The following is a 12,911-nucleotide window of genomic DNA, read 5'->3' as shown; positions in this document are numbered from 1 at the left end:
GAATGATCTTTTGAGCCAGCAATTCTACTCCTACATATATACCCAAGAAAACTGAAAACATACGTCCACATAAAATTTTACACACACAAATGCTGGTAACAGAATTATTCACTGTAGCCAAAAAGAGAAGACAACCCAAGTGTGCACCAACTGATGACTGGAGAAACACAATGTGGTACATCCATAAAATGGAATACTATCCAGCAATTAAAAGAAATGAAGTATTACTATCTGTGAAAACAGAGAAGAACCTTGAGAAGCTTAGGCTGAGGGAAAGAAGTCAGGCACAAAAGGCCATGTATTGTATGATTCCATTTATATGAAATGTCCAGAAATAAGCAAATCCTTGGAAAGTAGATTATCAGTTGCCAGGGGCTGGGCGGAGGGGATATTAGTGACTGCTACTGACTATGGGTTTTTTTTACATGGGTGATGAAAATGGTCTGGAATTGGATAATGATGGTGGCTGCACTTTGTGAGTATAATTTAAAAACCAATTAATTGTACACTTTAAAAGAGTGAATTACTGGGTTGGCCAAAAAGTTCATTCAGGCTTCGTAAGATCTTATGAACAAACTTTTTGGCCAACCCAATACATCTCAGTTAAAAATAGAGATGATAGTATCTTGAATGGGTAATAGTAGCGGAGAGGAAGCAAAATGCATTGATTCAGGATCTGTATGGAAATAGTCAAACAGAATTTTCTTACAAATTGTTTGTAAAAAGTGAAGAAAAGTGAGGAATCAATGTTAATTCCGTATTTGTGGCTTGAGAACCTGGTGCTGCTAGTGTGCCAATGCTACTCCTTACTGAGATGGAAAGGCTGTGGGAACAGAGGTGCAGGAAATAACACTAGCAGTTGGGTTCTGGCCATATGTGGTTTGAGATGTACCTAACAGACATCCATGCGGTGAGGGAAAACAGGCAGCTGGATGAATACATCTCAAATTCGGAGCTAGGCATCTGAGGACTTCCAGGACAAACATGCCATTTTAAGTCCTAGAGGAGATGAGGTCACCTAGTGAGAGTTTATAGTTAGAGAAGAGAAGGGGGCTATGGGCTGGGCATCAGGAATCCCACAGAGACACTGGGTAGAGGAGGAAAAGCTTCTGAAGGAGTCTAGAAGAAGCAGCCAAGGAGGAAGGTACAAGACTAGTGGATTAAAAAGTGTTACTGGAGGCAGAAGAAGAAAGTGTTTCAAAAGTGTAGTCAATTCATTAAAATGTTGGTGAGAGGCAGAGAAAGCAGAGAACCGACACCAAGGCAGAAGTTTGGAGGTAAAATCTCAATACAGCCGGGAAGACAGACGTCTGCCTCACAGGCCTGAAGAGAACGTGAGGTAAGGAAGTAAAGAGGACAACTAGAGGTAACTTTTTAAAGAAGTTTATCTATGAAGAGGAGGAGAGAAGCGATGTGATAACTAGGGAAGTTAGAAAGAATACAGTTGAAATGGTCACTAAATTTAGTGAAATTGGTCACCAACAGAAAAACAAACTTCATTTTTCTTTTTTGGTTGCACTGCGTGGCACGCAGGATCTTAATTCCCCAACCAGGGATTGAACCTGTGCCTCCTGCAGTAGAAGCGCAGAGTCCTAACCTGGACTGCCAGGGAATTCCTGAACTCCTATAGTATGTCTTTATATATAGAAAGATGAACATAAAAACAATACACTTCTGGGCTTCCCTGGTGGCACAGTGTTAAGAATCCGCCTGCCAATGCAGGGGACCTGGGTTCGAGCTCTGATCCGGGAAGATTCCACATGCCACAGAGCAACTAAGCCTGTGCACCACAACTACTGAGCCTGCGTTCTAGAGCCCGCGAGCCACAACTATTGAGCCCATGTGCCACAACTACTGAAGCCCGTGCACCTAGAGCCTGTGCTCTGCAACTAGAGAAGTCACCACAATGAGAAGTCTGCACACCACAACGAAGAGTAGCCCCTGCTCACCGCAGCTAGAGAAAGCTCGCATGCAGCAATGAAGACCCAAAGCAGCCAATAAATAAATGAATTTATTAAAAAAAAAACCAACAAACTTCGCTTAAAAAAAAATACATTTCTTATGAGCACTCATATATACCTGAACATGAAAGAGATTTGATAAGCTATACAGCAAACTAATATCAGTGGTGACCTCTGGAGAAGGGTGGAAACTGGGCCTGGCTTTTTTTTTTAAATTAACTTTTATTGGAGAACAGTTGATTTACAATGTTGTGTTTGTTTCTGCTGTACAGCAAAGTGAATCAGTTATACGTATACACACATCCACTCTTTTCTAGATTCTATTCCCATTTAGGTCATTACAGAGTACTGAATAGAGTTCCCTGTGCTGTACAGTAGGTTCTCAGTAATGATCTGTTTTATATAGTAGTGTGTATATGTCAATTTCAATCTCCCAATTTATGGGCCTGGCTTTGGTCACCAACAGGATTTTTGTCTCATCTTTAATTTTTGAAATTTTTACAAGGTAATGTATTCATTTATCACTTGTAATTAAGAAATATGTATTTTTAAAGGATACAAAACAATGTAAACGGTATTAGGACAAAAATATATTTAAAAAGTCAGTCATGTAAGACTAAAGAGATATGACAACAAAAGGTAACATGTGGTCCTGGACTGAATTCTAGATTAAAAAAACAATTTTTTCTTTGGTTGTAAAGGACATTCATAAAGCAACTGGCAAAATTTGAATAAGGCCAGTAGATTAGATCATAGTATCAATATTATATGAATTTAAGTTCCTGATTTGATAACTATATGGTGATTATACAAGAGAATGTTCTTGCTTTCAGGAAATAGATACTGTATTTAAATGCTAGGGGCATCATATCTGCAACTGATTCTGAATTGTTTTGGGGGGAAAATATAGTTAGATACAGAGAGAGACAGAGAGAAGGAGGAGAGAAGGAAAAATGAAACGAATGAGAATGAGAAAACTGAGGGGTAAAAAGCTGACATTTGGGGAACCTACACATTTTTGTACTATTTTTGCAATTTTTCTGTAAGCCTGAAATTATTAAAACAACAACAAAACACTTGTACTTTGGTTTGGTTACCTACCAAAGCTGAACCTTCACATACCATGTGACCCAGCAATTCCACTCCTAGGTATATATCCAAGAGAAATGAAAACATACATCCACACGAAAACTTGTACACGAATGTACACAGCAGCATTATTCATTACAGCCAAAAAGTGGAAACAACCCAAATGGTTAAAACATGGTATACACAATGGAGTGTTATTTGGCAATAAAAAATGAAGTACTGATACATGCTACAACACAGACAGATCTAGAAAACGTTATGCTAAATGAAAAAAAGATATACACCAAGGACCACATACAGTATGATTCTATTTATTCAAAATGCCCAGAATAGGCAAATTCAAAAGAAGACAGAAAGTAGTTTAGTCATTGCCTGGTGCTGGGAGGCTGGGGAAAATGAGGGCATGTAATTTTCTTGGGGTTGGGGGTAGATAATGAAATTATTCTAAAACTGATAGTAGGGACTTTCCTGGCGATCCAGTGGTTAAAACTCTCTGCTTCCCTCTCACACCCTAGAGCCCATGTGCCACAACTACTGAAGCCCACGTGCCTACAGCCTGTGGTCTACAACAAGAGTAGCCATCACACTGAGAAGCCCGAACACCACAACGAAGAGTAGCCCCCACTTGCCACAACTAGAGAAAACCTGCGCACAGCAATGAAGACCCAACACAGCCAAAAAAACCCACCACAACAAAAACATATTCCTAAAAAACAAACAAACAAAAAAACCTGTACATCCTAAGCAGGGGGCACAGGTTCAATCCCTGGTCAGGGAACTAAGATCCAACACGCCATGTGGTGTGACATAAAATAAAAATTAATATCAAATAAAATTGATTGTAGTGATGGCTACACTAATTGTGAATATAATAAAAACTAAAACCGCTGACTTGTACACTTTAAATGGGTGACCTGTATGCCATGTAAATTATATCTTAATAAAACAATTACTGGAAACAAACCAAATGTCCATCAATGGTTAAAATGAATAAACAGATTATGATATATGCATAGAATGGAATGAAATACAGCTACAACCACGCACAATGTAGGTTAGTCTCTCAAGCAAAGTGTTGAGCAAAATAACCCAGGCACAAAGGAGTATATGTGTGATTCTATCCATAAGGGTAAAAAAGTTGATGACATTATAAGTCAGGAAAAGGGTTACCCTCAGGAAAGGGATTGGTAATGACTAGAATGGGATAAGAGGAAATTTTAGCATTGTGTTCTTTTTCTTGATATTAGTGATTACACAGATGTGATCACTTTGTGAAAATTTATCAGTCTGTGGACTTCTAATATGTGTACTTTTCTGTGTGCATATTTCAATAAAAAGTTTATATTAACAACAATAACCAAATACAAAGCCATGAAACTTTGCATAATATGAACCTGAAAACAAGTCAAAATATGGTGCATGTGGGTAATAGAACTTTGGATGAATTTTGCCCCCTCTATCTTTTCCTGTCTAAAAAATTTAAAAATAAACATAAATTATGCCAATACTTTATACATTTTTCAAAATACAGCTGGCCTTCTGTAGCCACTGATTCCACATCCACAACCAACTACAGATCAAAAATATTATAAAAAAGGAATTCCTGAAAGTTCCCAAAAGCAAAACTTTAATTTACCACATACTAGCAACTATGTACATATCATTTACATTGTATTAGGTATTAAAAGTAATCTAAAGATGATTCAAAGTATATAGGAGGATGTGTGTAGATTATATGCAAGTACTATGCCGTTTTCTATACGGGACATGAGCATCCCAGAATTTTGCTAACTGCAGGGATCCTGGAGCCAATCCCCTGCAGATAACGAGGAACAACCATATTTCATAATTTACAGAAAACATGCAGAGAAACTGAAGTGCAGAAGGGGGAAGCTTAAAAAGCTGGCCAGATGACTGGTCTCGAAACACATTACAAACTATGAATTTAGTTTCCATTATCGTTTCAGTCATCAAAAGGGGAACTTCATCGTACCGTACAAACATATCAGGGTTATACAACAGCTGAAGAGTAGCTTTCAAGTAAGAATATTGGTGGAGGAACATACAGATGATATATTTATTTATTTTTCTGCCACAGTGGGTCTTTGTTGCTGCATGTGGGCTTCTCTTGTTGCACAGCACGGGCTCTAGGCTTTGGGCTTCAGTAGTTGTGGCCCAAGGGCTCTAGAGTGTAGGCTCAGTAGTTGTGGCACACAGACTTAGTTGCTCCTCGGCACGTGGGATCTTCCCACACCGGGGATCGAACCCGTGTCCCCTGCATCAGCATAGGAATTCTTAACCACTGCGCCACCAGGGAAGTCCCCAGATGATACAGTTATAAAATTACACCTTCAACTCGGTTGTTTACTTTCTTCTATATATGCGTTAACTAAAAATCCAACAGCCTACAGTATCACATCATAATTTTAGCATGGCATACTAGTTTCACTTTTTAAAAACTAACATTTCCTGCTAAATTACAACAGAACATGTCTGCAACAGATCGATTCCTAAAATGACAAGTCTGGAGCCTCAGTTCCTAAGGTCCAGTCTGGCATTTATCACCCCAGACTTTCCTCTGTGAACAAAGATAACTTTTTTTTTTTTATCTTTCTTTTTCTGGGGGGATAATGGGGGAATTATCCTTTCTTTTTCCATTTCCTACAACTCACTTCATTTCAAATCAAAACAGGGAGACTAATGAGCTTGGGAAATAATTTAGAAAAAGTTTCATTAAAATTAGAAAGGGGGGAGTCGTGGGAGAGAGGGGATATGTGTATAAATACAGCTGATTCACTTTGGTGTACCTCAAAAGCTGGTACAAGAGTGTAAAGCAATTAAAATCCAATGAAGAGCTTAAAAAAAAAAGTTGCATAAATTGTTAAGAATCAGGATTGGAGCTGACAAGAAGGATGCTTCTTAAGCAAGGATTGACTGGGGTCCAAAATGGTTGCATAGTTAATGGGGGAGACCTTGAGAACATAGGGTTGCAGTTGGTAGCTGCTAGCAGGTATTTTTTTGAAAATGGCTGTGTGCGCGTGCACACACACACACACACACACACACACGCACGCGCGCACACACATGAGATCCCTGGACCATCAGCATTACCAGTTACTTATTGGAAATGTGAATTCTCAAGGCTTACTCTAGACCTACTGAGGGTAGAATTAGGCAAGCTAGTGCAACAGACAACTCTCTGGGGAATTCTGATGCATGGTTATCTGTGAGAACCACTGTAGTAGTGTTCTAATTAAACATAGGTGACATCAACCATACTCGCTCAGGAAAAAAAGGCAACAATTAAATTTTTTCATACCAAAAAAAAATTAAATAATAAATAAAATAAAATTAGAAAATGTACACATTCATCCCTTGATAGCCATGGAGGATTAATTCTAGGATACACCCCCCCCACCAAATATCAAAATCTATGGATGCCCCAGTCCCTTATATAAAATGTTATAATACCTGCATATAACCTGTGCACTTCCTCCCATATACTTCCAATCATCTCTAGATTACTTATAATATCTAACACTATGTAAATAGTTGTCAGCATGCGGTAAATTCCAATTTTGCTTTTTGGGAACTTTCTGGAATTTTTTCTTCGAACAGTCACAGCTGATTGATTCTGCGGATGCAGAACCCATGGATACAGAGGGCCAACTGTAATCAAAAAACCTACTAATAGGAAAGATTTTTAAGTGCACTACAACTATACTAAGTGGGGACAATACAAGAGTAATTTTAGCCTTAGAGAGCTGTATTGTTGAAAACTGTAAGGTACAGACATACCTTGTTTTACCGTACTTCACAGATACTGTATTCTGTACAAATTGAAGGGAGTGGCAACCCTGTGTTGCCAGTTAGTAGCGTGTTTTAGCAATAAAGTATTTTAAAATTAAGGTACGTACACTGTTTTTAAGACATAATGCCATTACGTATATACTAGAATACAGTATAGTGTAAACATAACTTTTTAAAATAAATTTATTTATTTATTTATTGGCTATGTTGGGTCTTCATTGCTACACACAGGCTTTCTGTAGTTGTGGCGAGTGGGGGCTACTCTTTGTTGCTGTGCATGGGCTTCTTATTGAAATGGCTTCTCTTGTTGCGGAACACAGGCTCTAGGCACGCGGGGTTCAGCAGTTGCAGTGTGTGGGCTCAGTAGTTGTGGTGCACAGGCTTAGTTGCTCCGCGGCATGTGGGATCTTCCCAGACCAGGGCTCGAATCCATGTCCCCTGCGTTAGCAGGAGGATTCTCAACCACTGCGCCACCAGGGAAGCCCCTAAACATAACTTTTATGCGTACTAGGAAACCAAAAAATTCATATAACTTGCTTAATTGTGACACTGTATGCCTACAGGTTTCAACTGTTAGGATTTACCTAACACAAGAAACCACTTTTTAGTCACAAACAAAACAAAGTCACAAAACCACAAAGTGACTGTCAGGAAAGATGCTGAGTGATCACTTACCATATAGTAACCAGTATGATAACCACTCATGTACCAAGAGATTAACATACTTCCCAAAGCATCAGTATCATCCAGAGAATCTGGACATAGGGGAGGTGGTGGGGGAATTATCTGGAAGCAGAGAAAGATACTTTTAAAGTCAGTTGATATAAAATGACATTTCCGAACTACCTATGTTCTGATAAGTCCCAAACTATGTATATAAGCAAAGTTTAATCTGAATTCTTTTGCACTTACTGGAGGTCCAGAAGGAAATGGAGGCAGCCAGCATGACAGTAAGTGTGGTGGTGGTGGTGGTGGTGGCGGTGGCGGTGGGCCATTGAATTTTAGACCTGGCTATAAATAATATTTCAAAGGAAGATTAATTTACCAGTTTCAATACATTAAAAAAAAAATCAATGTCAAAAGAAAGTAATTGTGAGAATATTTATATTATTCATATCAAAAAGGCTAAATAGAATTTCACGTACCAAATGCTGAAGTCATATAGACTCATAAATCTAGATTTTTCTCATTTCCTTTCTATATACACATTCAGGCAGTAAAACCACAGTAAGAAAAAATTTTAATTACCTAATAAATCAGAGACCATATTTTTAGCAAGACATTTCAATCATAAAAGACCGCTATCTCCCACAATTCATTAATTAAATTGTACAATCTACTGGACGTCCTTTTAGCTACATATGCTAACTTAGATGATACATTATAAAAATTAGTAAGCCTCTCACCTAACAAGAAAAATCAGCCCCTTGAGGCCAATGAAGCATATTACATATATAAATTAAAAGGTCTGACCATTCTGAAAAATGTAATATAATATAAACCTCAACAAGGAAGCAGTCAACAGGGAGAAGTTTTAATGTCATGCTTGATTTTAAAAAAATCTTTATTATTATTGCCTGAAGAAATCAATGCTTTATACAAAACAACTGGACAGGGACTTGGATTCCATGATATAACCTAAAGTAAAAATCTTTTTTGTTTAAGCTGATTTGTTACTGATAACCAAAAGAACCATAAATAAAAACAGTATTTACATTTTGCTCTACAAAACAATCTTGGAGTTTCCTTGGATTTCACCTGTATCAGATGTAAATACTACGTTCTCTTCCAGCTTTTACATACCTATACAAGTGACATAGAGAACTATAGCACAATATCCAGCTGATGATAAAATATTATACTTTCAAACGTAAGTTTGCTAAATTATTTTTTAATTAATTTTTATTGGAATATAGTTGCTTTACAATGTTGGGTTAGTTTCTGCTGTACAACAAAGTGAATCAGTTATACATATATCCCCTCATTTTTGGATTTCCTTCCCATGTAGGTCAACACACAGCACTGAGGAGAGTTCCCTGTGCTATACAGTAGGTTCTCATACTCCATAAAAATTGTTGGGGAGAGCTTTCATTATAAACTATTCTGCATTACTATCTTATTTCCTTTTCAAAGAATTCTCAGGTATGTATTTACATCTATAGAAAGCTACAAAAGTTTCATGAGAGAAGTCCCTAGCAGTCTAGGTGGCCCGGGTTCACTCCCTGGTCAGGAAACTAAGATCCTACAAGCTTTATGGTGCGGTCAAAAAAAAAAAAAAAAAAAAAAAAGATTTCATGAGAAAAGCTACAATTCACTTAATGGAGGGGTTGAATGTTCCAATACTATTAACTATTCCTGGGAAACCTTTTCTGGGTAGAAGTTTACCTTTCCTGGTCCCAGATCTGGTCCTGGCATATGGGGTGGTGGAGGGAGAAAAGAGTTCCAAGGAGCAGCTTTTGATTTGAAGTTACTTGGTTTATTTACAGGAGACCTGGAGGAGTTCTCACTTTCATCTGTTGAAATTTGACTTTCATTTTCATTCTTTTAAGAGAAAAAAATACATGTTATAAAGGCATATAAATACATGTTATAAAGGCATCATTAAGAAAAATTCAATGCTTCAGTGGCTCAAACTGACAACCAGCTATACTATTTAATGTTTCATCTAGTCTCTGCTTTCAAGAATTCTATTTTTTTATCCTTACCTCCTGAGCATTTTGTTCTATATTATTAGCTACTTCAGAGGTTGGAGAAAGTAGATCAGACAGATTTTGCTCCTCTCTATTTCCATATCCAGTGTAAAGCACAACACAGGTTTCTCTCTTAAAATCAATCGAGGCAATGGTAGCTGGGTAAACGCAGCCGTCTTCTGACCAAATGGCCGAACATCTGTCACCAACTTTCCACTACAAAAGAAACCAAAAATAAACACACACACACACACACACACACACACACACACATTTCTTTAAAAGAGGGTAAATTATAATCTTGTTGGGGTGGGGTGGGGTGGGGTGGGGGTGGAGGCGACAGTCTCCAGTTAACTGCTCTGGGAGGCAGAATGTTACAGTGAAAAAAACTTGGGGCCAAAAACACAGAAATCTGGATTCTAATATAAATATCACATAAATCTGCCATTTATATAATCATGGACAAGTTTCTTAACCTCCTTGAGTCTTATTTTCCTCCTCTGTTAAGTGGGTGTAGTATAATCTGCCTCACGTATTTGTTGGAAGGACAGAAAAGAGGGGAAGCAAGTAAAGTGTGTCCAGTATGCTGGCCCAGCACACAACAAGTAGTTATCAAACATCAGCTCTCCTCCCTCTTGGTAGTGATGGAACTAAAGCAACAAATGAGGGGTTTCCCTGGTGGCACAGTGGTTAAGAATCTGCCTGCTAATGCAGGGGAGACAGGTTCGAGCCCTGGGCTGGGAAGATGCCACATGCCGCGGAGCAACTAAGCCTGTGTGCCACAACTACTGAGCCCACGTGCCACAGCTACTGAAGCCCACAAACCTAGAGCCTGTGCTCCACAAGAGAAGCTACCTCAATGAGAAGCCCACGCACCACAATGAAGAGTAGCCCCTGCTTGTCGCAGCTAGAGAAAGCCTTTGTGCAGCACCAAAGACCCAACACAGCCAATAAATAAATAAATGTATTAAAAAAGATAATTAAAAAAAAATAAAGCAACTAATGAGACACCAAAACAATCAGCTTCTAGGTTGACAGTTTTAAATAGCAGAAATGATTCAACCCAGAATATCTGGTCCCCAGGTATTAACACTTAGGATTTTTGAAGGAAAAAAAAGGATACCTCTCTCAGTTTTAGAAAAGTCAAACACTGCTAATTCAGTTTAAGCCTTCAGTTACTCCTCCCCAAGCAGCACTGCCTTCCTCTCCTCTACCCCCAACACAAGACAGTGTTTGCTGTCCTGAATTCAGTATTTATCATTTCCTCCTAATTTCTTATACTTTTATTAACATGTATGTTCCTAAACAATAGAAAGTTTAATAGGTGCTTTAGAAATTTTATGATTACACGTCAGTGGAAAACACTGTACTAATCATTTAGATTAAAGGTATTTTATACTATTTAATAAGGACTGTAACAAGAAATTTTTTGAAGTTAAATCTCAAGGTTTTAAAATAACCTGCTTCAAGGGAGTTGTGGTATTCTTTCTTTGGCTTTTACTCTTCTTAGCAGGTTTTCTTTTAGGTGTGCCTCTTGGTTTTTCTGAAGCTTCGGAAATGTCACCATTCTTTAGAGCGTGCTACGAAAACATGAATAGAAATGTACATGTTACAGAGTGATATATTTAAAAAGTCACAATATAACTCAGTCACTATAAACTGGTCTCCAGGCCCCAGCACCTCAGATAGCCTCTATTTCCTCTTTTCACCACCCCACATGCTACAGAAACTGCTCTTGAAGATATCATATATCTGATTATTAGCTCTAAGGACTCTTTTAAGCAAGTCTCCTCACTCTCAACCTTTCCATAACATTAGACTCTGTCAATAATTTTTCTTCTTGATAGTCATGACATTTTTGATGACATAGCAATGGAAGGCCCTAACGCTTTTATTATTTCTCTCATCAAGTTTTAAACTTGGGCATTCACAATAAGAACTGGCCATCCTTCTTTACCTGCTTAGGGTCATCTATTCCTACTGCTTCAATTACACCTTCTATGCAAACAAACTTCCAGAGTCATCATCCAGCTCTGACTTTTCTCCTTAGTTCAACATTTCCAATTAACAATTTTATATCTTCACAATTTACCTTGAATGCAACACAGCAAAAGATAAACTATCTCTTGCCCAAATAAGCTCTTTTTCTCTACTCAGTCTACTTTCCCCTGCAACATCACCAACCCCATGCCACATCAAGCCCCATTTTAATCTGCATTTTACAGAACTCTCTTGATAACTGTGCATTAGTGTATTTCTAGTCTAAGTGGATGTTGGAAAGCATGTCATTGACAAATTTAGGGTTGAGCTTCAAGGGTGACATACTGATGTGGTCTTCACCGCATGCTACAGGAGTGACTAGGGAAGGAAGTGGACTCCATGTTTGGTGCTCTGTGTGAGTGTGTGGTCTGTGCCCGGACTACGGATGACCCAGGCATGATGCTCCGTAAGACGAAGCGCCTCAGACAGTGGGGACAATGACGATACTGGACACCTGTGTAAATGTCTTGTTTGGGCCACAAAAAACAGACCTCACCCTGCAAAAGAACTGTATATTCCTTGATGTTCATCACTGTCAGAAACACTTGATACCTCATGGGATTTAGTGAGGATTAAATTAATTTAATTTATGTAAAGCACATGCAAAGTGCCTAGAACACTGTAAACACTGCTACTTGCATTCATTACTGCACTACGGCTATTTATCAATATTATTTCAATAAAGGCTTGTTAAATACTTAAAAGGTATAATTCAGACTGTCCTTCCACTAATCTGAATTAGAAGACTTTGATAGTTCAATCCGATATAAACATATTAACGATAATAAATGTTTAAAACTCTGCTTAAATTGCCTCTGTTAAAGGGATGACATATAGACAGGTTAACAACTTCTAAAGGAAGATAACTAATTTATCTAAATTGCTATCTTTTAATCTTCAGAATCAGAATGAGTAATATGTAGTTTAACACTTTATTGTAAATATGCTATCAATTTTTCCCTGAATGAGTATACATGAGGAAATAAGGAAAAGAATACACATTTCATACCTTAAATGAAGCCACAGCTTTATCATAAGCTTTTATCAATGCTGTATCATCCCAAATGTCAGAATCATCACTCTGGAAGGGTAAAGAATAGAAACAACTCACGTTTGGTTGGGTTTCATCAAAAATGTGTGTTAGTGACAAGAGCTATCTTAATCTAGACATAATGAAATTACACTAAACATGAGTATTTTAAATCTTAAATAAACCACAAGAAGTCTACCTGATTAGAGATTGTGACATTACCCTCAAAGTTAGACATATGTAAATATCCTAAGAGTGCCATGAATAAATACTCCAGAATTTAACTCCTAT

General features: G+C 37.9%; 1 protein-coding gene across 6 annotated transcripts in view; it reads right to left on the bottom strand.

Moving 5' to 3' along the window:
- The window catches only part of LOC130856723 (survival motor neuron protein), a 35,312-nt gene that overhangs the window by 8,125 nt on the left and 14,276 nt on the right, over window positions 1–12,911 (bottom strand). For 4 of the 6 annotated variants that reach the window (XR_009054672.1, XR_009054671.1, XM_057741562.1 and 1 more), the window contains exons 2-7: window positions 12,600–12,671; window positions 11,011–11,130; window positions 9,566–9,766; window positions 9,246–9,401; window positions 7,773–7,871; window positions 7,536–7,646 (exon numbers count right to left, since the gene is read on the bottom strand). Coding sequence is in view for 4 of the 6 variants with exons in the window: in XM_057741562.1 (XP_057597545.1) it covers window positions 7,536–7,646; window positions 7,773–7,871; window positions 9,246–9,401; window positions 9,566–9,766; window positions 11,011–11,130; window positions 12,600–12,671 (759 nt within the window). In the remaining 2 variants the exon portion in view is untranslated. The remainder of the gene's footprint in view (window positions 1–7,535; window positions 7,647–7,772; window positions 7,872–9,245; window positions 9,402–9,565; window positions 9,767–11,010; window positions 11,131–12,599; window positions 12,672–12,911) is intronic. The other 2 variants (XM_057741585.1, XM_057741574.1) reach the window with 1 other exon arrangement.

This window comes from Hippopotamus amphibius, chromosome 1, assembly GCF_030028045.1.
Source record: "Hippopotamus amphibius kiboko isolate mHipAmp2 chromosome 1, mHipAmp2.hap2, whole genome shotgun sequence".
Lineage (NCBI taxonomy): Eukaryota > Metazoa > Chordata > Mammalia > Artiodactyla > Hippopotamidae > Hippopotamus > Hippopotamus amphibius.
The sequence above is the reverse complement of the archived record's forward strand: the minus strand, read 5'-3'. Positions and strand labels throughout refer to the sequence as shown.